Consider the following 27,315-nt stretch of genomic DNA (forward strand, 5'->3'; position numbering starts at 1 on the left):
AACATTCAACAGGAAAATATTCTGATTTTTATTTTACCACATTATCAAGAGCACAATTACAATGTCATCTCACATCCCTATATTGATTTTGCTTTACTTTTTATACAAAATTATACACAGAATAAAGACCATAAAATATTTTACAGGGTTTGTCTAATGAATAATTTACATTATGTTCTTGTACAAAGGAAATAAACAAAAAAAAAAAACTAAAACAACCTGTACCTCTTGAACATTCAAATTTGGGATCACTTACGAAACATTTCAGCTGAAACTAAAACCATGGAACCGAAAACAAAACAAAAAGTATGAACAATAACTACAACCTCTTTATACAGACGCGGTCTTTACAAAAGCCAGATGAATGATGTACTAAAAAAAAAAAAATAAGTTTTAAAAAAACAAATGTACATTTATACAGCCCCGTTCTCGTAACAAAAAGTAAATTGAATCTTGATTATATTCTATGTAGAAGAACTGAATGCATGTTGGGAATAATAAACACTGCATGGATTTGTCATATGTTTTGGAGTAATCTCAGTAACTATTAGAGGCTAATGTAATACATTCTGGTAACACAAGAAACGTCAAAGTGAAGAAAAGCCCTACTTACAGTGTGAGCCGACAAGGAGGACGCCCACCTTCACATTGGCATCAAGTACTTCTCATGTTCTACATGGATGAATGTTCTCTTAACATTTAGCATAGGACAATTTTTGTACAAGTTTAGTGTCTTATGTGCAAAGAAATAAAACATCTCGACTGTATATAAAGCATAGGGAGCGGATCACGATATATTACAAAGGTCCATTGTAAGAAAGCGCCATTAACATTTTACCCAATCCACAAAGATGCAAAACATTAATGGGACTTTAATCAATTTATTTTTTTGTTTGCAATACTTGTCCGGTTTTCTCCCAAAGCCATTTGTAATCTGCATGCAGCAAAAACACTAGCAGTTATATTAAAAAAGTGCAAATTTTCAATAATTTAAGACCCAAATTAAAAAAAAAAAAAGCCAAACATCACAAGTGTAAACAGCATTTAAAATCTCCATAAAATTCCTTGTGCCAATTCACTGACAGGACAGACAAAGAAGTACATATGATCGTTACATACGGTACACTGCTAACGGCGTGCCATCTATTTCATTATGTAATAAGTGAATATATCTACATTGCTCTTTGCATAATTGCACTGCATAGCTTCTGACAATAAATCTTCTGATGCAAATAAAATTATCAGTTGTCAACATTTTATAAAATAGCCATCAATACTTTTATTGTAAGAATTTCTCCAGCTTTCCCATTTATTATTTACAATAAAGTATTTAGTTTCTCAACCTGAAGATAGAGTTGCTTTTCGTGAAGTATAAGATTTTTATCATTTATTTTAAAAAAAGACAACATCTAAAAAACCTCTTTAAAATACTGGGAATATATTTTGAAATGGACTTTTTATTCTTTAAAAAGGATCGTCAGGAACATCCAAATTGCAAGGGAATAGCACAGTCTACAAAACAGATGAAGAAAAAAAAAAGCCACAAATCTACAAAACCCATGGAAAGAACGACAGGGTATTTGGGAACCCACAATGAGGACAAGGATTACAGTTTTACATTAGTAAATACTCTCCCCTACATGGACGTCTGGGTCTTTATTTCATATTTGGAAATACCAATAAATAAACAAAATGGATCAACAAGTTATCTCTGGTAAGATTTGCTTGAATTTTGCAAGAGTAGATTAGCTGAGCTTTCCTTTCTGTCTCAAAGAGTTGAATTAGGTTATAAAAGAAAGCTTAAATTATGAGACATTACGTCTTCAGAAAATGACCTTCCATCAAGTGTAGAGTGTATAAAAATCTGCAATGATCACCAATAGTTAGGGTAGTCCTCTAATGCGTGAATAGTTGGGGTCATGCCACAAAATCCCCAGGATAAGACGAAAGTGCAGCAATGGCCCTTTCACTGCTGTACAGCACACGTGCCCATGGCACTGTGCCTGGTACTACAGCTACCTGGTACTACTACCGCTCACTCGAATGGCCTAAGTGACAGTATCAAGCACAGCCTCATAGGTATGGATGTCACCAGACATCTCTAGCAAGTCCGTGCTTTTTTCCTAATCACTGATGGTCTGTATGTGGCACCAAGAAAACATCACACATTGATAGTCTCATCCTAAGACTAGGTGATCAATTTAAAGGGGTTGTCCGGCCTTAGGGTAGAGTTTGCAGTCACTATGTGACTGCAGGCTTGCAAATCCTCACATCACGCACACTGCATAACGAGGATTTTTCAATGCTGGCGGTCATGTGATCACAAGTATATGACTTGAGCACTTCCTGCCACATTCTGACTAGACGTGTCCGGCCTCGCTCAATACACTTGCATTGAGCGAGGCCTCTCATGTCTAGTTGGCATGTGACCACATGTTTGCGAATCCTGACATCGAGCAGTGCGTGAGATATGAGAATTCACAAGTCTGCAGTCACAGAGTGATTGCATACATGTACCCCAAGGCTGGACAACCCATTTAAGTTTCTGGAAACCCCATTCAAAAACTTGACTTAAAGTGCAGTTTTTAATAAACATTTCCAGCTAAGACCAGATGTGGATCCAAAAAGATAAGTATTTTCTTTAAACTTGTTTCTTTAGGATACACTCCAAGTTTTCCCTTTGGAAAAAAAAAGTGCACTGTGATCTGTGGAAAGCGGGCCAAGATGGAGTAAAAGGAATGGATACTGACTGAGGGGAAACTTACAAGCATCTGGACAAATGAACTGAACACAAGTATCCAGTGGTCTCCCTGCATTTACAACTTTGTTAATTAAACAAAGAGCAGGACTCGAATATAAAAATAAGTATTAGTTTAGAGGCACATAGATTATTAACAATAAAAAAACCTGACAGGATCTCTACAAGAACGGGTATATTTTAGCAATACTCTGCAAACGACCGCAATAGACCAAGTCAAACTAAGCTAGCCTCTTTATGATGTTTCATGGTGTGTTGATTCTTTTCAGATGGCCGGCGAAAGCCTTTCTTGCAGTAGTCGCATCTGTGGGGATAGTCTTTGGTGTGAATGGAGATGACATGGCGTTTAAAGCCAGAAGCGTCTGTGGTGTTGTACTCGCAGTACTCACACTGATACACTTTTTTACCACTGTGAGACTTCATGTGCTTTTTCAGTTCTTGTTGCTGCCTGAAGCCTTTACGGCAGCGTTTGCACCTGAACGGCAACTCCTTAGTATGTACAGACAAGATGTGGCGGCTTAACACAAAAGGGTCCGCAATTTGGAACTCACAATGCCGGCACTGATGCATCTTTTTACCTCTGTGCGCAGCTTCATGCTTTTTAAGCTCCGACGGCCGGTGAAAGCCCTTCTCACAGACTTCACACTTGTGAGGATAGTCCTTGGTGTGCACAGAGATAATATGCCTTTTCAGGTCACTCGAGTTAGAGCTCTTGTGGTCACAATGCAGGCACTGGTGACTTTTGCTCTCCTGATGCAGGATGACGTGTGCCTGCAAATCTTTAGAGTCTACGAATGTCTGGAAACAAATCTCACACTTGAATGGCATTTCTTTGCTGTGCTTTGTCTTAACGTGAGTTTTCAAATTGGAGGAGTCAGCAGATTTGTAGTCACAATATTGACAGGTATATGGCTTTTCGCCGGTATGAGTGCGCATGTGCTTCTTTAATTCTGATGGGTGACGGAAACCTTTCCCACACTCCACACAGATGTGAGGAAAGCTCTTGCTGTGTACGGCCAAAAGGTGTCTATTTAACAAGCCCTGTTCAGCAGTTTCGTAGTCACAGAACTTGCACTTGTGCATTTTGTTGCCTGCCTTTTCCTTGTGTGTCAGCTTGTGGGCAAACAAAGCATTCACGTGTAGAAATACTTTTCCGCATTCATCACAATCCAATTCCTTCTCCGTTTTAATAACTACAGCAGACAGTTTGTGACTCTCCAGGTGGTTATGTAGACTTACTTTTTTATTGGTGGTATAGTCACAGTCAGTGCAGCGATATTTCTTACGCACCAGATGTTCAGGGTGGTTTTTCATGTGCCTCTTCAGAAAGCCTCGGGATTTAAATTTCTTGCCGCAGATCATACATGGGTAAACAGTAAGAGGGTGGCCATCAGGGCCAATAATTATGGCTATAAAATAAAACAAACACACAGTTACACGTTACTGATGAAGATGTTTGAAGGGAATAAAGTTTAAATAAAGTCATTTTTTTTTCCCGATATCTCCAAACGAGAGGCCTTTGCTGCCGTTTTGAGAGCCTGAATCTCATTTGTGATGCTTGGGAATTTCCAGCAGTCACATCTCCTGAGACAAGAGACACTGACATCATTGCTTATAGTTTCTATGTCCAGGAGTCTCCTGCAGATAGAAACAACTGCAAAAGAATTATACAATCAATTTTACATGTTTTAAAATGGAACTTGTTAAGTCGGACAACACTATTGACCTAGAGATATAAGGTTCATTTGCAAGTTAATAGTGTTAGGAAGGTGTACGGCTGCTGTACCAAATGTTCGTCACCCAGCAGAAAATTAACTTTATTCCTTCCGGGAGCCACCAGATTTCAGTCATTGCTCATTATACTGTGAATGGAGGCTGTAAGCACACCGCGGCACTTTGACTGACAGAGCTCAACAGTGCAACAATACAGAGCCGACTGTCAGTCAAAGTGATGTGATCAGTGATGGCAGCTACACCTGTATGACTGAATGCTGGAGGCTCATGGAAAGAAGTTGGTGGCCCACTTTCAGTATAGCAGGCTGGCACCTTCCTAACGCTATTAACTTGCAGATTATTCTCATAGCTGCAGATTAATAGCGTTGTCCGACGTTAGAGAAAAACTGTCTCCTGTTTTTGTAGCTAGTTTTATAGCTCACTCTCTATAGTGATGATACTAAAAGTGCTTTTGTGCAATATAACAATTGCTTTCCCTGAATGTCTATAATCCTGAGCTCAGACTCCGTATAGGATGAGCTGCTGCCACTTGTGTCTCATGTGAATATATACACAAACATATGACTGTGTACTGATCTGTCCATGTGTTTCTGTAAGAAAGCAGCCTGCATCTGTACTGTACACTGTGTACATACACAGAACATACAATACTAGCAGACAGTCACAAGATGCAGATGACAGACCCTTAGGTTCATTTGTTCTTTTAAAACTATTTTTTTTTCTTGATCCCTTTTTAAATAATTCAATGTCCCTCTGTGAAAGTAACACATTTGCGAGGATTTAGTGTAAATTCTCTGCAGCTAGATAGTCTGCTGCTCAGCATGAGACGTACTGAGGAAGCCAACCATGGCATGAGCCATGCTGAACTGTGCTATATACCGATGCATCAATGCATACCATTCAACATAAACCCTAGTAAAAGGGAAAAAATAACCAATCATATAGGACCTCTAGTGGCATGCTTGAGGTATTACTTTTCTTATGTTTAAGGGTTTGCTCACACTTCGTGAAACCTCTCAAATCCTCCTCAAAAACTTGGGCATCTCTGCTCCGAAGAGTCAGCAAACAGACTTGTGTGCACAATTTCTAAAAGAAATTCACATTGTATGAACTGTTCATGTGCAATCTTGTTAATATTCATGAAAAGGCAACATCCACAACCTTTAGGGTATGCTCACACTATGCGGTTTTTACTGCGGAACCGCCGCGATTTTGCCGCTGCGGGTCCGCAGCTGTTTTCCATGCAGGGTACAGTACAATGTTACCCTATGGAAAACAAAAACCGCTGTGCCCACATTGCGGAAAATCCTGAAAAAAACCGCGCTGAATTGCTGCGGAAAAAAAGAAGGACCATGTCACTTCTTTGTGCAGAATCGCAGCGATTCTGCACACATAGAAATGCATTGATCCACTTACTCCCGCATGGGGCTGTGCACACCATGCGGGAAGTAAGCGGATAATGTGCGGGTTATACCCGGGGTGGAGGAGAGGAGACTCTCCTCCAGGCCCCGGGAACCATATTTGAGTAAAAAAAAAAAAAAGAATTAAAATAAAAAAAATCATGATATACTCACCCTCTGAAGTCTCAGCGCTGCACGCGGCCGTCCGGTCTCAGGTTTGCTATGCGACCAGGACCTGCGGTGATGTCGCGGTCACATGACCGTGACGTCACGAAGGTCCTGGTCGCACAACATCTTTGGAACCGGACTGCCGCCTGCAGCGCCGAGGAGATCGGGACGTCAGAGGGTGAGTATATAATTATTTTATTATTTTTAACATTACTATTGATGCTGCATATGCAGCATCAATAGTAGGGGTAAAATCCCGCAGCGGAACACGCAGGACAAACCGCGATAAATCTGCAGGGATAACCGCAGCGGGTTTGCCCTGCAGATTTATCAAATCCGCTGCGGGAGAACCCGCAGGACAGGACGCAACGTGTGAATGTGACCTTAATGTCAAACCAGTAAGGCTAAATAAACTGCCTTCTGCAGCCAGAATGTTTTTCTTGTCACCATTTGCTGCAATTGTGGTGCCTCAATTTTGGAAAACCACAAGTACGATGCAGATACAACGCAAGAATGCAGCCTTATTACACGTACACTAAAAAAGAAGCTTTGATGGCATGGAAATGTCGTGGCATATGAGTGTGGCCTTACTCTAAATGTGTTGGGTACAGAGGCCTGGAAGTTGAACCGTAACATTTTTTAAAAATTGTGAGAGTTTCATAACTGTTGAGACAAATGTTTAAGCTCTGGAAAACCTATCCAATAGGAAAAGATCTCCAAAAGTTTTTTGATGCATACTACAGATAAAAAAAACTGTTCTACGCCCCAGTATGATGATAAACACACACCTGTTTGGTACTGACGGTTCTCCCCTCTTCTCTTTTTCTTTGGTTTTTGCTTCGCTAGCCTGTCCAGTCCATCAGACTCATCTATGTGCAATAGGGCGCTAGCAGTGCCATTCCTGTGCTCCACGCCCTCCAAGCTGTTATTCATAGTATTACCTACAACACAGTCAAAATTATCAAGGAGATCTGACAAGACTTACCATAGTAACAATAATCACAATGTGGGACAGTTTATTATGACAAGTATAACATTTTAAAGCAAGTCTTTCACCCCCCAGAAATTAAATGTAACTATAGTGTCTATAAAAATCACACTGGTACTGTCCATTTTAGAAGAACACAGTTTTATTACATATGTAAATGGGAAGGCTTCGGTTCACCTTTCTGACCCCCTCCTGTGTGTAGAAGCTGCTACACACAGGATCACAAAGCAGCGGCAGCCGACGGGCACAGGTTAGGGAAGAAAACAAGCACCATTTCAGTGTACGCGCCCTCATCTACCTCTCTTCTGTATAATGGCCATATGCTGCTGCTATAAGCTCCCTCACGTACATGTCTAATAAAAAAGTTTTTCTTTGAAAACACATTTATTAAAATCTAAAATACCAGTATGTTTTTTTACAGGACCAAATCTCTACATGAATGACTAAATTGTTCAATTTCAGTTTTGTGGGCCACAGATCAGGAAAGTGATTCTCCTACTATGAACATGAAGACACTGCAGGTATAAGAAAGTTAATATAAAGACAAGCAGACACCACCAGCGATTATACTTCATAGTGAGCAATAGATGTCATCTCACAGCCACAGAATGTGGATGACGGTCACTGTGGACAAGTTTTCACGCTCATAATATGAGCTGCTACACTGGTAACATTTCTATAGAGGAGAAAACTACATTTTGTATGAACTCCATGGCAGTGGTAAATGGCTATTAAAGAGAACCAGTCATCAAATTCATACTACCGAAAGCACGGTCTGCGCGATTGTAGCTTTGTATGTTTCACTCTGAAATGCTGCATTTATCAAAGAAAATGCCAACCGGGGACGGCGTGCCTTGGTCAACTAGTCTGAGGCAGGTCTGGCTGTATACATAAGGAAAGACCTGTCAAGTCAAAAGGAGCAGGCAGGGAGAAGCTATATGGGGACTAGCCCCACACATGTCAGAGACATATTCATAAAATATATTGAACCATCAATGACCAACAGCGCAGCCAGTATCCAATTCCTGTTGCCTATACTTCACCAGCATGAATATGATGACAGGTCCCTATAAAATGTGAGATTGTTCGAATTAGGCCATGTTCACAGTATTTGGTCAGTATTTTACATCAGTATTTGTCAGCTAAAATCAGGAGGAGTGGAATAATCATTAATCAGATGAAAAGTAGAATAAAAACAAGTCACCACTTCTCTATTTTTCCCCTGCTCCTGGTTTTGGCTTACAAATACTGTTGTGAAATACTGACCAAATGCTGAACGTGTGAACGTGGCTTTACAAAAATAAACAGACGCAAAAAGAAGCGTCATAACCATAAAGTGCAGTGCAAAGTTGTGCACACCATATGAGGGGGTTAAAAAGTAACTCAAAATATTAGTAAGATAACTGTAATAAATTGGCGACTTGGTGTATAATGCAAATATAGACTCGGAAAATATGCGACATCTGGCCTTTACCATAAGCTGCAGCCCAGGCAACTGGCATGAAAGTCTTGCTTAGTTCGGCATCATCCAGCTGATGTTCATGTGTTATTGCAGCATCTTCCTCTCCAACAATCACCTCCATATACACTTCATCAGCAATTTCCGCTACATCTGAAGAAACAAAAACATATATATCACCATCTGCAAACCAGAGCAATGCAAACTAAGTGGCTAAAACTCCAAAATAGAGATAGCTGCAGCCTGCATACAACCTACAGAATACACACCATACGGAAAGGACGAGTAAGAAATCATCGAGTGAACTCACCCAAATCGTCAGTATCATTCTGACAGTCATTCACATCTATGTAAACCATTTTTTCACGGGGAAGAAGACGACCACCAGTATGGGGATCAAGAAGCCCATCTCCTGGATAATTTTCAGACTCACTTTCCACAATGTCCACAGTGCCACCTGACAAGGAAGATACTAATGTTACATAAAGAAGGTCAAACATGATTATATAACACAATGTCTCATGCATAAGTAATAAAGTGAGTTTCTCAATGAAATTAAACTTTCATACCCAAGTCTTCCCCAGGGTCTGCCTTAAAGATGTAAACCTTGATGACTTCTGGACATGAGCCATCTAACTTAGCTGGGTCTCCAACTTCACAACCCATAGTGATTGCTTCTGCTCCATCTTCAATCTTTTCAGCATCGTCCACTAAACAGGTAAAGTATAACGAAAAATATGTATTACAAGCAAATCCACTATGCCTAGATATATCCTACAACAACCACGGAGTAAATATAGACCCAAGACATAGCTTTCTAAAAAAGTAACACATTTTATTAAAAAAAACAGAATAAATATAAATACAGACTTGATGAACAGGGTACACGCAGAGCTCGTATACGGGGGACAAAAATCACTGAAAATCGCACCGCGGGCAAAAATAGTGGTATCTGTATTTTAAATCCACTATGCCTGTAGCATACAGTAAAAGAAGGTTGTTTTACCTGCATACATGCAGCACACAGCTGCCGTAATGCAGTGCCGAACAGCTGGTGAGCAGCAGATACAGAATCTGCTATGCACCTCTATAAATCACTGGTGAGGCCACATCTAGAATATGGGATCCAGTTTTGGACTCCACAGTTTAAAAAGTATATTCAGAAGTTATAGTTGAAAGGCAACAACTAGATTTTTACAAGGGATTGAAGACTTCTCATAAGATGAGACGTTGGAAAAGTTGGGCTTGAAAAAAGCTTGGAAAAAAAGACGCCTCAGAGGAGATCTCATTTACATGTATAAATATATGTGTGGCCTGTACAAAAACACTGGCACATGACTTATTCCTTCCAAAGACCACACTGAGGACCAGGGGGCACTCATTAAGAGTTGAAGAAAGGCGATTCTGGCAGCTAAATAGGAAAGGGTTCTTTACAGTTAGAGCAGTCAGACTGTGGAATGCCGACCACAAGAGCTAGTAATGGCAGACACCATAACAGCTTTTTAAGAAAGGGCTGGACGATTTCCTCAGCGCTCATAACATTGTAGGTTATAGATAATTTAGTGACCAAAATATCTAATTGGTGGAGAAAGGTTGAATGTGATGGACCTAGGTCTTTTTCAACCTTTGTAACTATGTAAACCAGTCCTTCCTCCATCTTGCTTGATACAGAGACAAAAGAGGGCCTACGCTAAAATCTTAACATCGAGGCAACTAAATTATTTACTGTAAAGTGCATACTATTAATCTTTTTTTTTTTTATCTGAAAGACATTAAAACAAGTTTTTTTTGCCTAGCTGAACTACCCTTTAAAGTGAATTTCTTTATTCCAGCAAGGCCCACTATAATAAGTAAATTGAAATTTTCTTTCCTGGTAGTTAGATTTGACCCGTTTTTCAATCTAAAGAGCAAAATGTCACTGCAGAAATGGAGACGTTTTCTAAAGGATCAAAATCAGAAGTTATGTGTGTTGTTAAAGGAATCTAATGTTTATGAATCCATCCTGAATCTCCTGTGATAGCAGATGTCAAATGTGATATCTCATTATGTCCCATCCACTGTTCTCAAGAGTTAATTATTGCATTGTTATAGTGTGCCAAAAGAATATTTCAGTTTATTGTTGTATCAGCTGTATAACATTTAATGAGTAGCGTAACTTACAAGATATCATAAGGTAGTCATCACAATTGACTTCTTCCCCATCAGGACCTTGCACTGGAATGCCATTAGCATCAATCACTGCCTCTGAAGCACAGTCTGCTACAAGGACTTCTTCTGAAATCATGTCATCACCAAGACCATCCTCTACAATGTCTTCTACTACGTGATTTGGATGGATAGCATTTCGACTGCTGGGAACAGTCAATGCTCCTTCCACTAAAGCAGAGTCTAAAACATTGTCAGGAACATCACAATTGGATAACACATCATCTTCCAGTTCCTGTTCCTCTGTGTCAGGGCCAATCTCATCCTCCAGGACCTGCTCCGGTATTATTACGGTCTCCGATACCCGTGTTCCGTCCAAGATATCAGAACATTGCACATCCTCAATGACCACATCTTCAATTACGTCCTGAATAACAACTGAGTCTGCATCATCGTGGAACCCTTGAACAGCCATGCCTCCGTCTCCATCTGCCACAAAGACAGTCTCTTGGATTTCCACAATAATCTCATTCCCATTAAGGTGAGGGGTTCCCGTTTCTATAACATGGTGAAACAAAAAAACAAAAAAGTCAGACACTGCAATATATTCATGTTACTGAGGTACTTAAATTATGACTAATCATTCATGCTGTTCAGTAACTTTACTAATCCGATCCTGCATTTAATAGGGTGGAACATGCCCTTGTGCAAACAGCCAGGGAGACCACACAGAACTATGAGAGCAGAGAAGCACTGGCATGGGGATAAAAGAACATAGGATCCACAGACCATTAAAAAATGTTCATATTTTTATTACAACTAAAAATTACTACTTATAAAGAACTCCGTGGTTCACTTTTAAACTCTTTCACTCTCAAAGACACATTTCTGACATAAGATGTACTATCCCGTCGAGGTGGGGTGGGCCAGTATGACCACCGACGGGATAGTACGTCATATACGATCGGCCGTGCTCACGGGGGGAGTGCGGCCGGGTGTCAGCTGACTATCGCAGCTGACATCCGGCACTATGTGCCAGGATCGGTCACGGACCGCCCCCGGCACTATGTGCCAGGATCGGTCACGGACCGCCCCCGGAACATTAACCCCCGGAACACCGCGATCAAACATGATCGCAGTGCTCTGGCGGTATAGGGAAGCATCGCACAGGGAGGGGGGCTCCCTGCGGGCTTCCCTGAGACCCTTGGAGCAACGCAATGTGATCGCATTGCTCTGAGGGTCTCCTACCTCCTTCTCCCTGCAGGCCCCGGAACCAAAATGGCCACGGGGCTACTTCCGGGTCCTGTAGGGAGGTGGCATACAAGCGCCTGCTCAGAGCAGGCGCTGGTAAGCCTGCAGCAGTGCACGTCAGATCACTGATCTAACACACTGCTCTGCTCTGCGAGTGGGTGAGAGACAGAGGTAGGACCGGACTTCTGAGCACGCTTGTGTGCCAGGAACATGGTCCTGCTGAGGGATCTATGAGGATATGGGGTGGCAGTACACGCCGTACTCATAGTCCGCATAGTGGGACTACAGGTGTGACTGCTCACCCTGTATCCCTCCGGAGAACCTAAAAGAAAAACGACGCACATTGAGGGAGATAAGGGTCTAATGAAAGACCTGTGTCCACCTCCTACTGACACTAAGCTAAACTGAAGTGTATAATGCCAGTCTGTGGGGTGTATACTGCAGAGGAGGAGCTAACTTTTTTGTGCATAGTGTCAGCCTCCTAGCGGCAACAGCATACACTCCATGGTTCCTGTGTCCCCCAATGAGAGGCGATAGAGAAAATAATTTTTATTTTCACGGCTCTGCGTTATAAACTGTAGTGAAACACTTTGGGGTTCAAAGCTCTCACAACACATCTAGTTAAGTTCCTTAGGGGGTCTACTTTCCAAAATGGTGTCACTTGTGGGGGGTTTCATTGTTTAGGCACATCAGGGGCTCTCCAAAAGCAACATGGCCTCCCATCTGAATTTCAGTCAATTTTGCATTGAAAAATCAAACGGCGCTCCTTCCCTTCCGAGCTCTGCCATGCGCCCAAAACAGTGGTTTACCCCCACATATGGGGTATTGGCATACTCAGGACAAATTGCACAACAACTTTTGGGGTCCATTTTCTTATGTTAACCTTGGTAGAATAAAACAAATTGGAGCTGAAGTTAATTTTTTGTGAAAAAAGTTAAATGTTCTTTTTTTTTTTTTTTTTTTTTTTAAACATTCCGAAAATTCCTGTGAAACACCCGAAGGGTCAATAAACTTCTTGAAAGTTGTTTTGAGCACCTTGAGGGGTGCAGTTTTTAGAATGGTGTCACACTTGGTTATTTTCTATCATATAGACTCCTCAAAATGACTTCAAATGAGATGTGGTCCCTAAAAAAAAATGGTGTTGTAAAAACGAGAAATTGCTGGTCAAATTTTAACCCTTATAACTCCATAACAAAAGAAAAAAAATTTTGGTTCCAAAATTGTGCTGATGTAAAGTAGACATGTGGGAAATGTTACTTATTAAGTATTTTATGTGACATATCTCTGTGATTTAAGGGCATAAAAATTCAAAGTTGGAAAATTGCAAAATGACTGTTCAAAATTTTCGCCAAATTTCCTTTTTTTTTCACAAATAAACGCAGGTAATATCAAAGAAATTTTACCACTATCATGAAGTACAATATGTCAGAATCATCAGGATCCGTTGAAGCGTTCCAGAGTTATAACCTCATAAAGGGACAGTGGTCAGAATTGTAAAAATTGGCCCGGTCATTAACGTGCAAACCACCCTTGGGGGTAAAGGGGTTAAATGTACCTTGCCTTTAAGTGCATGTCGTTTCTAGAAAAACAGCTAGTGCTTATTCCTTGGTATCAATAAAAAGCTGAGAGTCTGGCTTTTATAACACCAAGCTCAATATTCTGGGTGCTTGGGATGTAAGAGTGAGAGACTAAGTTGCACATATTAATCTGCCCACTTGCTGACTGATATGTGTATGTGGCCATAGGCTATTGCTACATGTATGAATCAGTCTCCTCATTTTTCTCCAAAGGGAAACTGACTGACTTGCATTTGCATGAAAGGTATGGGCAAAAAGATAGGAAACGACAGACACTACATGTAATTACTCCAGTAGAAATGATTATTTAGTTTCCTTACAGTTTTAGTAATCACTTTTATTTAATGAAGAAGCCATTTGTTTTTTCTACTTACATTTTCATCCCACTTTCATATTAAATGTTCTTGATTACTATATTGTGCTTAATATACATGTATTCATGTACTGGAAATATAATCATGTAAATCTAGAAGTACCTGAAGTATGAAAAAAGGCATGCGGTTCTGTTGCTCGCAGAGCAAGCTCGGCCACATCTTCTTCCATGACTCTGAACAATCATTAGCTGATTTTATTCTGTAAAATATAAAAAAAATGTACAATTACCAAGATGATCCATTCACAAAGTGTGTAAAACGTGACACCTCCAACATTGTTAGGGATAATTCCTATATACAAGAGAACATCAGTGATGCTACGATGGGAAGCGTTATAACATGTAGCCCACAGACACTTTCTCATCAGACATTCGTGGTGGAAAGACTCAATCAGGTGATAGTTTTGCTAAGATGATGATACCAAGTTAAGTACAGGATGATATTGCAGGGCCTTGGAAATTGTACTGCCCAGCATGCAGTTATATCTCTCCATGCCTTAAAGAAGCACTCCCATCAAAAGTGTTATCATTTTAATATATTGCAGTAATCATATTACATAGCACTATGTACTTACAATTTTTCATTTAGCTTCTCTACCCAGTTAATTATTTTATATTCCATTAGGTCTATGACATGATGTGATTAAAAACAGACTAGCTGAATCTTTCTAAGCTCTATCTAGAAACAGGTGGTCAATTTTCCCTGTATGACTCATGAGTTACTGCAAAAGTCTCTGACAAAGGGGCGGAGCAGCTGGGTCAGCAGGTAAAGAGGGGAATGATTTCTGCAGGGACAGCTGAGAAAACAGAAGAATTATCTGGGTAGAAAGGCAAAATGAGCAATTGTAAGTGCACAGTGCTATATAATTACCCCATGCCCACTGTATGGCCAGGTCACTAGGTAGGGTGCGACTTTGCTCAATACAAGTGTATGAAAATGGAACGAGGCCGCGTCCACTGGTCAGGCTCCGGGAGTATGCATAACGCACATATACCCTCCGGAGTCGGCGCAGTGCACACGCTGGGAGGTTTCATAAGTCTGCAGTCACACAGAGGGACTGCAGACTTATCATTTGGGTCAGGACAAACCCTTTAAACAAGTCTCTCAGCAGTTTTGACCATGCCAGATGGTTGACCGTGCTAGCTAGTAAATCTATAGTGCTGAAACATAACTTTCTACAAGGTAGTAGCAGCGGCATGAAAATCAAAGCGTAGATTTTAATCTAGCGTATTCCCCAATACTGACACACACTTCCATGCAGTAAGCGCTTCACAAGACCTCCTTTTTGCTTAAAGGGAACCTGTCACCCCGTTTTTTCAGATTGAGATATAAATACTGTTAAATAGGGCCTGCGCTGTGCGTTACTATAGTGTATGTAGTGTACCCTGATTCCCCACCTACGCTGCGCAATACATTACCAAAGACGCCGTTTTCGCCTGTCAATCAGGCTGGTCAGGTCGGGTGGGCGTGTTCACAGCGCTGTTTCTTCCTCAGCTTTACGTTGGTGGCGTAGTGGTGTGCGCACGTTGAGGTGACTAATCCACTGTGGGCACGTGAACAAGGAGCGCGCGATCTGCGCTATCACCCCCTGTCATCGGTGGGGGCGGCCATCTTCCTGGGGCCGCGCGTGCGCAGATGTAGTGCTCTGTTGCACGGGGCTTCAGGAAAATGGCCGCGGGATGCCGCGCGTGCGCACAAGAGATCGCGGCGGCCATTTTCCCAAAGCCGAGTTTGCATCTCGGCTTTGGGAAAATGGCCGCCGCGATCTCTTGTGCGCACGCGCGGCATCCCGCGGCCATTTTCCTGAAGCCCCGTGCAGCAGAGCACTACATCTGCGCACGCGCGGCCCCAGGAAGATGGCCGCCCCCACCGATGACAGGGGGTGATAGCGCAGATCGCGCGCTCCTTGTTCACGTGCCCACAGTGGATTAGTCACCTCAACGTGCGCACACCACTACGCCACCAACGTAAAGCTGAGGAAGAAACAGCGCTGTGAACACGCCCACCCGACCTGACCAGCCTGATTGACAGGCGAAAACGGCGTCTTTGGTAATGTATTGCGCAGCGTAGGTGGGGAATCAGGGTACACTACATACACTATAGTAACGCACAGCGCAGGCCCTATTTAACAGTATTTATATCTCAATCTGAAAAAACGGGGTGACAGGTTCCCTTTAAGTGATGGCTGTAGGGAAAGCCTGCTGGACACCACGGCCATCATGTGAATTTGGCCTAGGGGTACGTTCACATAAACGTATTATACAGTCCATACACGGACAGTAATGCCCAAAGCGCCCGCACATCTCCTGACCTGAACCACACACATCATAGGCATACAGCAGCTGTTCTTTCAATTCCAGAGACCTACAATCGGTACAGAAATCATAGCTTTTACACACACCGTGAAATGAGGATGTAAGAGCCCAGCATACACGAGACTGGAAAGTGTTCTCTCAGGGCTCGAATGCTCTGGAAAACAGCATACAAGAAAACTTTACGTTATATATAACACAGTTCTCGGTACATATTTGGACATTAGGAATATCAGGGACTCTTGACAAACAAAAGTAAAAAAACTTTTTTTTTTTTTTACTTCAATCGATGTATTTTAGCTGAACGGCAATATTTTTTTCAATAGGGTTTCATTAATGGTGTGCCCCATAATTGTGGAGCAAAATGGTCAGCACGGTGGCTCAGTGGATAGCACTGCAACTTTGCAGCGCTGGGGTCCTGGGTTCAAATCCCACCAAGGACAACATCTGCAAAGAGTTTGTATCTTCTCTCCATGTTTGCGTGGGTTTCCTCCGGGCTCTCCGGTTTCCTCCCACATTTCAAAGACATACTGATAGAGAATTTAGATTGTGAGCCCCATCGGGGACAGTGATGATAATGTGTGCAAAGCGCTGCGGAATATGTTTGCACTATATAGAAAAATAAAGATTATTATTAGTGTAATTTAAAGTTAAGGTGGTGTAAGGAAAAATGTTCAATATGTATAGTAAAAGGTGCTAAAGTTATCTCATAGCATAGACTACTGTGATGAATGTAGCGCGGCCTGTCTTGTGTAATTTAAATGGGGTCTAAATTAATACTAAAAGCCTCTTGTATGTCCAACAAAATCTTCATAAAGATGGAAATTCCAAAATCTAAAAAAAATATATAACAGCCCAGAAATACCACTATTGCTGCAGTGGTAATAAGTGCTGTAGCTGCGATGTCGCCACTGCAGTAAAAGACCGATGTGAGGCAAACAGGCAGCGCTGGTCCCTGGGAGGATGAGTAACGACTTGTAGAGAGATTACAGTAATAATATTTTTCAATATTTGCAGATGATACTAAACTCTGCAAGGTAATCAACAGAGAGGATAGTTTGATGTTATAGAAAGATTTATAAAAGCGGGAGATTTAGGGTGAGAAATGGACACTGAAGTTTAATGTAGATTAATGTAAAGTCATGCATTTAAGCAGAGGAAATACATTATATAATTATATGCTAAAAAAAAATATACGAAAAAGCTTTGAGTGTATTGATGGACAGCAAAATCAACTCTATTAACCAATGCCAGGCAGCTGCTGCCAAGACAAATAAAATCATGAGAACAATTCAAAGGGGCATAGGCTACTTTCACACTTTGGTCGCAATGCATCGGGCCGACGTACATTGTGAAATAACTGTTTAGAAACACAGATACACCAATAAAAATAGAGGATTGTTAAATATAATTTTCCAAATTATCATAGTAATGGTGTTCTGTGAAAAGTAGTGACTAAACACTAAGATAGGAGACCCCCTGACGATGGAAGATATTCCGAAACGAGCGTCGGGGTGCTCGGTGATGGGATTTGGTGACCCTAAAAAGGTATGTTGCAGATACGCATGTCTCTCCTAAGGGTGTCTATTATTCTCGCACTTTGCACTTTATAAGTATTTTTACTGTGTCCGCAGGTGTGGTTTTTATCCTGTGGTTTCACGTATACATTGTTACTCTTTAATGCACGGTTTTTATTGCCATTGTCGCAATCATTGGTGTTTAATTTTGTAGTGAGTGATTCTACTATTGCACTTTATTTTATTTTTTTCCTACTCATTTGGATTTTTTTTTACACCATTTTGGCATATAATCTGCAATGGATATATTGGGGTCACCAATTTATATCTATTTGTGATATTTTTATCTTATTCTCCGGTCATAAATTTGCTTACTTAATTATTTTATATTTTTTTATTGTGCCACTTCCACCTTAATAAAGGCTATTTATACTGATTTTCTGTGTGGGTTACACTCTTTTGGCTGTTCATGTTTTTAGTTGATGTGGTTGGTTGTGAAATAACTGCAAGACGTGGGCAACGGATGCAGTTATTCAACGCATCCGCTGCCCGGACAAAAAAACGCTACATTGAACGCTTTTTTGTGCGTCGCGTCCGCCAAAACATGACAGAACTGTCGCACGACAGATGTGACGTGTGCCCATCCGTCCCGATCTGTCGCTAATACAAGTGTATGGGCAAAACACGCATCCTGCGAGCACATTTGTTGGATCCGTTTTTTGCCCATAATGATGGATTGCGACGGAGGACAAAAGACGGAAGTGTGAAAGTAGCTATAGATGCTCGTGACAAGAGCATAGTTCTCCTCTAAAACAAGTCTTTGCTGTTCATACTCTGGGTGTCTTAACCCCTTAGCGACCGCCGATACGCCTTTTAACGGCGTCCGATAAGGGTACTTAAACCGCAGCGCCGTTTATTAACGGCGCTGTGGAAAAAGTAAATAGCGCCCCCCAGAGTCCCATTTTCTCCGGGGTCTCGGCTGCCGGGGGTAGCCGAGACCCCAGAGAACATGATTCGGGTTTTTTTTTACCGACCCCGCTTTTGCAATCGCCGGTAATTAACCGTTTAACGGCGATCGCAAAAAACAAACAAACCGCGATTTCTTTTTAATTTCTCTGTCCTCCGATGTGATCGCACATCAGAGGACAGAGAAATGGGGTCCCAGGTAGCCCCCCAATACTTACCTGTCTCCCCCGGTGCTCCTCGTGGCTCCCGATGGGCGCCGCCATCTTTTTCCGGCAAAAAAATGGCGGGCGCATGCGCAGTGCGCCCACCGGCCGGCACCGGGAGAATCTTTGGGATCTCGGCTGCCGGGGGTAGCCGAGACCCCAAAGAACATGATCGGGGTCGGTTTTACCGACCCGTTTTGCGATCGCCGGTAATTAACTGTTTACCGGCGACCGCAAAAAAAAAAAAAAAAAGTAATGTGTAATTCTCTGTCCTCTTATGTGATCGCACATCAGAGGACAGAGAAATAGGGGGATTCGGGGACCCTGCCATACTCACCGGTGTCCCTCGGTCCTCCTTTAGCTCCTCCTGGCCGCCGGCGTCTTCATGGCAAAAGAAAATGGCGGGCGCATTCGCAGTGCGCCCGCCATCTGTCGCCATCTGCTGGCCAGCAGGAGAAGAGCAGTTGGGGCTAAAATTAGGGTTAGGGCTAGGGTTGGGGCTGGGGCTAAATTTAGGGTTAGGGTTGGGGCTAAATTTAGGGTTAGGCTTCTTTCACACTTACGTCGGTACGGGGCCGTCGCAATGCGTCGGCCCGACATACCGACGCACGTTGTGAAAATTGTGCACAACGTGGGCAGCGGATGTAGTTTTTCAACGCATCCGCTGCCCAATCTATGTCCTGGGGAGGAGGGGGCAGAGTTACGGCCACGCATGCACGGTCAGAAATGGCGAACGCGACGTACAAAAAAAAGTTACATTGAACTTTTTTTGTGCCGACGGTCCGCCAAAACACAACTGATCCAGTGCACGACGGACGCGACGTGTGACCATCCGTCGCGATCCGTCGGCAATACAAGTCTATGGGCAAAAAACGCATCCTGCGGGCACATTTGCAGGATCCATTTTTTGTCCAAAACGACGGATTGCGACGGATGCCAAACGCAAGTGTGAAAGTAGCCTTAGGGCTAGGGTTAGGGTTGGGGCTAAAGTTAGAGTTGGGATTAGGGTTAGGGTTTGGATTAGGGTTGGTATTAGGGTTGGCATTAGGGTTACGCTTGGGATTAGGGTTAGGTTTCGGATTAGGGTTAAGGTTAGGGTTGTGATTAGGGGTGTATTGGGATTAGGGTTAGGTTTGAGGTTAGGGTTGAGATTAGGATTAGGGGTGTGTTGGATTTAGGGTTTTTATTAGGGTTATGGTTAGGGTTGACATTAGGGTTGTTTTGGGGTAAGGGTTGTGATTATCGTTAGGGTTAGTGATTAGGATTATGGATCGGGTTGGGATTAGGGTTAGGGGTGTGTTGGGGTTAGGGTTGGAGCTAGAATTAGGGGGTTTCCACTGTTTAGGTACATCAGGGGGTCTCCAAACACGACAGCCAATTTTGCGCTCAAAAAGTCAAATGGTGCTCCCTCCCTTCTGAGCTCTGCCGTGCGCCCAAACAGTGGGTTACCCCCACATATGGGGCATCAGCGTACTCGGGATAAATTGGACAACAACTTTTGGGGTCCAATTTCTCCTGTTACCCTTGTGAAAATAAAAACTTGGGGGCTACAAAATCGTTTTTGTGGAAAAAAAATATTTTTTATTTTCATGACTCTGCATTCTAAACTTCTGTGAAGCACTTGGGCATTCAAAGTTCTCACCACACATCTAGATAAGTTCCTTGGGGGGTCTAGTTTCCAAAACAGGGTCACTTGTGGGGGGTTACTACTGTTTAGGTACATCAGGGGCTCTGCAAACGCAACATAACGCCAACAGACCATTCTATCCAAGTCTGCATTCCAAAACGGCGCTCCTTCCCTTCCGAGCTCTGCCGTGCGCCCAAACAGTGGTTTACCCCCACATATGGGGCATCAACGTACTCGGGATAAATTGGACAACAACTTTAGTGGTCCAATTTCTCCTGTTACCCTTGTGAAAATAAAAACTTGGGGGCTAAAAAATCTTTTTTGTGGAAAAAAAAATCTTTTTTATTTTCACAACTCTGCATTATAAACTTCTGTGAAGCATTTGGGCATTCAAAGTTCTCAACACACATCTAGATAAGTTCCATGAGGGGTCTAGTTTCCAAAATGGGGTCACTTGTGGGGGGTTTCCACTGTTTAGTCACATCAGGGGCTCTCCAAACGCGACATGGCGTCCAATCTCAATTCCAGCCAATTCTACATTGAAAAAGTAAAACGGCACTCCTCTTCCAAGCTCTGCGGTGCGCCCAAACAGTGGTTTACCCCCACATATGGGGTATTGGCGTACTCAGGAGAAATTGCACAACAACTTTTGTGGTCTAATTTCTCCTGTTACCCTTGTGAAAATAAAAATTTGGGGGCAAAAAGATCATTTTTGTAGAAAAAATTCGATTTTTTATTTTCACGGCTCTACGTTATAAACTTCTGTGAAGCTCTTGGGGGTTCAAAGTGCTCACCACACATCTAGATAAGTTCCTTAAGGGGTCTAGTTTCCAAAATGGTGTCACTTGTGGGGGGGTTTCCACTGTTTAGGCACATCAGGGGCTCTCTAAACGTGACATGGCGTCCGATCTCAATTCCAGCCAATTCTGCATTGAAAAAGTCAAACGGCGCTCCTTCACTTCTAAGTTCTGCGGTGCGCCCAAAAAGTGGTTTACCCCCACATATGGGGTATTGGCGTATTCAGGAGAAATTGTATAACAAAATTTATGGTTACATTTCTGTTTTTACACTTGTGAAAATAAAAAAAATGGTTCTGAATTACCGTAAAATGTTTGCAAAAAAAAGTTAAATGTTCATTTTTTCCTTCCACATTGTTTCAGTTCCTGTGAAGCACGTAAAGGGTTAATAAACTTCTTGAATGTAGTTTTGAGAACCTTGAGGGGTGTAGTTTTTAGAATGGTGTCATACTTCGTTATTTTCTATCATATAGACCCCTCAAAATGACTTCAAATGTGATGTGGTCCCTAAAAAAAAATGGTGTTGTAAAAATGAGAAATTGCTGGTCAACTTTTAACCCTTATAACTCCCTAACAAAAAAAAATTTTGTTTCCAAAATTGTGCTGATGTAAAGTAGACATGTGGGAAATGTTATTTATTAACTATTTTTCGTGACATATCTCTCTGATTTAAGGGCATAAAAATACAAAGTTTGAAAATTGCAAAATTTTAAAAATTTTCGCCATATTTCCGTTTTTTTCATAAATAATCGCAAGTAATATCGAAGAAATGTTACCACTAACATGAAGTACAATATGTCACGAAAAAACAATCTCAGAATCAGCGGGATCCGTTGAAGCGTTCCAGAGTTATAACCTCAAAGTGACAGTGGTCAGAATTGTAAAAATTGGCTCGGTCACTAAGGGGTTAAAGGGAACTTGTCACCCCGTTTTTTCGATATGAGATAAAAATATGGTTCAATAGGGCCTGAGCTCTGCTTTATATTAGTAACTTTCATATCCCCCAATTCCCCACCTTTGCAGAGAAAATACCTTAGTAATCTCTTTGTTTTCGTCTGTCAATCACCCCAGTCCGATGGGCGGGGCCTAATCGCTGTCTCCCCCCCCCGCTCCTCGGCATGTCAGACGTCAGACAAAACTAGATCTGTGAATAGCACAGATCCTGGTCATTTTTTGCGGTTGCGCATTGCATTAGCCTCTAGCGCCAGCGCAGTATGCTTTTGCCAACAGTTGGTCAAGCATGAAATCATTACTGTGCATGCACTGGCTTTTGAGCCTATGCTCTGTGCCCCAGAAACATAGAAAGACTTCCGGGGCACAGAACATCAAGAAAAATACCAGCGCATGCGCAATAATGAGTTGAATACTTGCCCAATAGCTTGAACACTGTTGGGCAAAACATACTGCGCACGCGCGAGACGCCACTTGAAAGCGCAGGCGCAGAAAACAACGCCAGAAAGAAGATTCGTAGAGCAAAGCCGGAGGTGGGGAGGATCTGCAATTAGGCCCCGCCCATCGGACCGGGGTGATTGACATGCGAAAATGGAGAGATTACTAAGGTATTTTCTCGGCAAAGGTGGGGAATCGGGGGATATGAAAGGTACTAATGTAAAGCAGAGCTCAGGCCCTATCGAACCATATTTTTATCTCATCAAAAAAACGCGGTGACAGGTTCCCTTTAAGCTTTTTTTTTTAATTATTTTATTGGGGGTCAAACAATTAGTTCAAGAAGGATTGGCCAATTTTTGACTTTGTAACAGGTCCTTTCAAAAAGTGCTGTCACAAAACTGTAGCACTAGATTTAAGCAAAAACATCTGCAGGACGCTCCTGCTGTCAAACCAGTCACACGTGCACGATGGACCAGAGCCCTGAAAACATTCTCTTCACTGGCCCTTTTTCTTATTAGTAGGCTCGGCAAGATGTCATATATGCCTCACACCACAGTGATGCCGCAGGGTCTGCTGATCAGAAGGGTAGCAGGGATTTGCATGATTATGAGAATTCTCAACTATCCAATCCTGCCATTACCGATACCTCTCACAAGAACAGGGTTCGGTAGCATGCACGAGTTACCGCTCCCACATTCACTGTCAATGGGAGCGGACACACACATGCTCAGTACAGTCACACAAGGGACTTTGCAGACCTTGTAAATTGTGCATTTTCTGTCTGTACACCCAGAGGATGTCCTGTCTGTGATCGAGATGAATTCTGCCTTCTATGGACTGAGGCATGAAAGGCACAGACCCAGTGTGGGTGTCTGCAGGGTGTGACCGGGTCTGGTGTAGGGGTATATGTGTATTTATATCACTGTATGATATACAGAGATCCCTCAGGCCCTACATATTATATATCGCTGCGTGCCGCATGTTATAGATCCCTGGTACCACGCCACGCGTGTTAGTCACCACTGTACACTGCAGCCCCCCGTGTTATAATACGGGGGTGGGGGGGGGTGGGCATTGGGGTTGGCGCGGTGCCTGACTGTACACTGCGTATGGCATGTTAGACACCGCTGTACACTGTGGCCCCCCGGGTAAGGACACCGCTGTACACTGTGGCTCCCCCGGGTAAGGACACCGCTGTACACTGTGGCCCCCCGGGGTAAGGACACCGCTGTACACTGTGGCTCCCCCGGGTAAGGACACCGCTGTACACTGTGGACCCCCGGTTTAGGACACCGCTGTACACTGTGGACCCCCGGGTAAGGACACCGCTGTACACTGTGGCTCCCCCGGGTAAGGACACCGCTGTACACTGTGGCCCCCCGGGTAAGGACACCGCTGTACACTGTGGCTCCCCCGGGTAAGGACACCGCTGTACACTGTGGCCCCCCGGGGTAAGGACACCGCTGTACACTGTGGCCCCCCGGGTAAGGACACCGCTGTACACTGTGGCCCCCCGGGGTAAGGACACCGCTGTACACTGTGGACCCCCGGGTAAGGACACCGCTGTACACTGTGGCCCCCCGGGGTAAGGACACCGCTGTACACTGTGGCCCCCCGGGTTAGGACACCGCTGTACACTGTGGCCCCCCGGGTTAGGACACCGCTGTACACTGTGGCCCCCCGGGTAAGGACACCGCTGTACACTGTGGCCCCCCGGGTTAGGACACCGCTGTACACTGTGGCCCCCCGGGTAAGGACACCGCTGTACACTGTGGCCCCCCGGGTTAGGACACCGCTGTACACTGTGGCCCCCCGGGTTAGGACACCGCTGTACACTGTGGCCCCCCGGGTAAGGACACCGCTGTACACTGTGGACCCCCGGGTAAGGACACCGCTGTACACTGTGGACCCCCGGGTAAGGACACCGCTGTACACTGTGGACCCCCGGGTAAGGACACCGCTGTACACTGTGGCCCCCCCGGGTAAGGACACCGCTGTACACTGTGGCCCCCCGGGTAAACTGTGGCCCCCCGGGTTAGGACACCGCTGTACACTGTGGCCCCCCGGGTAAGGACACCGCTGTACACTGTGGCCCCCCGGGTTAGGACACCGCTGTACACTGTGGCCCCCCGGGTAAGGACACCGCTGTACACTGTGGCCCCCCGGGTTAGGACACCGCTGTACACTGTGGCCCCCCGGGTTAGGACACCGCTGTACACTGTGGCCCCCCGGGTTAGGACACCGCTGTACACTGTGGCCCCCCGGGTAAGGACACCGCTGTACACTGTGGACCCCCGGGTAAGGACACCGCTGTACACTGTGGACCCCCGGGTAAGGACACCGCTGTACACTGTGGCCCCCCCGGGTAAGGACACCGCTGTACACTGTGGACCCCCGGGTAAGGACACCGCTGTACACTGTGGACCCCCGGGTAAGGACACCGCTGTACACTGTGGACCCCCGGGTAAGGACACCGCTGTACACTGTGGACCCCCGGGTAAGGACACCGCTGTACACTGTGGCCCCCCCGGGGTAAGGACACCGCTGTACACTGTGGCCCCCCCGGGGTAAGGACACCGCTGTACACTGTGGCCCCCCCGGGGTAAGGCTAGGTTCACACTAGCGTTGCGCCGCCCTGCGTCGGCGACGCAACGCGCGACGCACGTAAAAACGCGCGCAAACGCGCGCAAAAACGCGCGCGTTTTGCGACGCGTGCGTCGTTTTTGACGAAAATCGGACGCACAGAAAATGCTACAATGTAGCGTTTTCTTGCGTCCGACGCTAGCGTCGGAAACGACGCACGTGGCGAAAAACGCCACCAAAACGACGCACGCGTCCCCTATGTTAAACATAGGGGCGCGTCGCCGCTGCGTCGCCGCTGCGTCGCCGGCGCAACAGCGACGCACATTGGCGGAACGCCAATGTGAACGTAGCCTAAGGACACCGCTGTACACTGTGGCCCCCCGGGTTAGGACACCGCTGTACACTGTGGCCCCCCGGGTAAGGACACCGCTGTACACTGTGGCCCCCCGGGTTAGGACACCGCTGTACACTGTGGCCCCCCGGGTTAGGACACCGCTGTACACTGTGGCCCCCCGGGTAAGGACACCGCTATACACGGTCCCATGTAGAAGACAGCGGTGTACAACAGTCAGTGATGACAGGAGGGAGTGTCCGCCGCTCGGTCCCGCCTCGGCCCCAGGGCAGGCCGGGTGTGATCAGGCCGCTCTCCTTCTCTCCCTCCTCCGCCGCCTGTTCCCTCAGTGATCCAAGATGGCGGCGCTCCCCTCACACGCCGCATGTGGGCAGACGCCATCTTGCTTTCACCGCATCATATACAGTTTATCAAGTATCAGCCTTGTGTCACGACTGAGCAGAGTGTCGGCCAGTCACAGCTGCCTCTACACTATTACATGTCGTGTGCGATAAGGCAGTAAAGGCTAATCCGCGCCGCCGTCCGCCGTTCCCGCGCCGTGGCCCCCTCCCCCCACCAGGGCCTAGCTGCGGCCTCCTCTGAGGCCTGGAAGGGCGGGCGGTCGGACGCAGGCCTACAGACGGGCTGTACAAGGCCGCGGCCCGTGTCTCCCCTCAGCGGCGTCACCGATAACGTGGAGGCGGCTCGGCGTTACACCGGGGACCAGGCGGCGCCGCTCACGGGCCCTCCCTGCACACTTTCGGGGCAGAGCCCAGGCTGCAGCGCTGCCAGCCGCCCCCTCGGCCTTACAGATTCCCCCCGACCGCGCTCTTCGCCCGCCCAGGCCTCCGCACACGCTCCCGCCGCGGCCTCACCTGAGAACACTGCAGAGATTCCCTCCGTGCACCGGCACCGGGGCTCCTGGTCTGTTAGGCCTGTTCGCGATGGCTGATTCGAAGGGAGGGGGAAGGTAGAGAGCGAGTGCGACAGGCAGAAAGGGAGGGGCCGAGCGATGGCTGAGAGAGAAAGAGAGGGGGGAAGGAGGGAGAGGAAAAGCCGCCGCTCTCCTGGCCGGGCCGCCGTCAGCGGAGACGTCACTGCCGCAGAGCCTCAGGAAAATGCGGAAGGGGGAGGCCGCAGAGCGCACGGGCTGCTGTCAGCACAGAGGCCCGGGCCCAGAGCGGGGAGGGCGGAGGAGGCCGCGGCCTGAGAGCCCCGCGGGTACCCGGAGAGAAGGGCGGCAGCGTGCGGGGAAACGTGCATGGAGCAGCTCCTGTGCTGGAGCCATATGTGGCCCTCATCCCCCAATATGTGAGACTCCCTCCAGAGATGTGGAAGTCTACTGTAGAAACACGGCATCTACTTAGCAGGGAAATCCAGCACATAATCCACAATAACCTGCGATATAATCCACAATAACCTGCGATATAATCCACAATAACCTGTGATATAATCTACACTAACCTGTGATATAATCCACACTAACCTGTGATATAATCCACAATAACCTGTGATATAATCTACACTAACCTGTGATATAATCCACAATAACCTGCGACATAATCCACAATAACCTGTGATATAATCCACACTAACCTGTGATATAATCCACAATAACCTGTGATATAATCTACACTAACCTGTGATATAATCCACACTAACCTGCGATATAATGCACAATAACCTGCGATATAATCCACACTTACCTGTGATATAATCCACAATAACCTGTGATA

General features: G+C 44.9%; 1 protein-coding gene across 1 annotated transcript; it reads right to left on the reverse strand.

The window, feature by feature from the left end:
- On the reverse strand, window positions 1-26,806 carry ZFX (zinc finger protein X-linked). Its single transcript, XM_069761456.1, has 8 exons — window positions 26,455-26,806; window positions 13,957-14,053; window positions 10,668-11,210; window positions 9,077-9,217; window positions 8,818-8,964; window positions 8,523-8,660; window positions 6,849-7,001; window positions 1-4,167 (listed from the first exon to the last, which is right to left on the reverse strand). The coding sequence occupies exons 2-8, from the start codon at window positions 14,021-14,023 to the stop codon at window positions 2,975-2,977; spliced, it is 2,382 nt and encodes a 793-aa protein (XP_069617557.1). The 5' UTR covers window positions 14,024-14,053; window positions 26,455-26,806; the 3' UTR covers window positions 1-2,974.
- Between the last annotated feature and the right edge of the window lie 509 nt (window positions 26,807-27,315).

This window comes from Ranitomeya imitator, chromosome 3, assembly GCF_032444005.1.
Source record: "Ranitomeya imitator isolate aRanImi1 chromosome 3, aRanImi1.pri, whole genome shotgun sequence".
Taxonomy (NCBI): Eukaryota; Metazoa; Chordata; class Amphibia; order Anura; family Dendrobatidae; genus Ranitomeya; species Ranitomeya imitator.

Excerpts from the sequence above, each read along its gene's own strand:
- ZFX (XM_069761456.1), bottom strand. The coding sequence starts at position 14,023 with ATGGAAGAAGATGTGGCCGAGCTTGCTCTGCGAGCAACAGAACCGCAT. Across the intron at positions 8,965-9,076 it reads AGACCCTGGGGAAGACTTGG|GTGGCACTGTGGACATTGTG; the intron begins GTATGAAAGTTT and ends CTTCCTTGTCAG. Across the intron at positions 8,661-8,817 it reads GAATGATACTGACGATTTGG|ATGTAGCGGAAATTGCTGAT; the intron begins GTGAGTTCACTC and ends TTGTTTCTTCAG.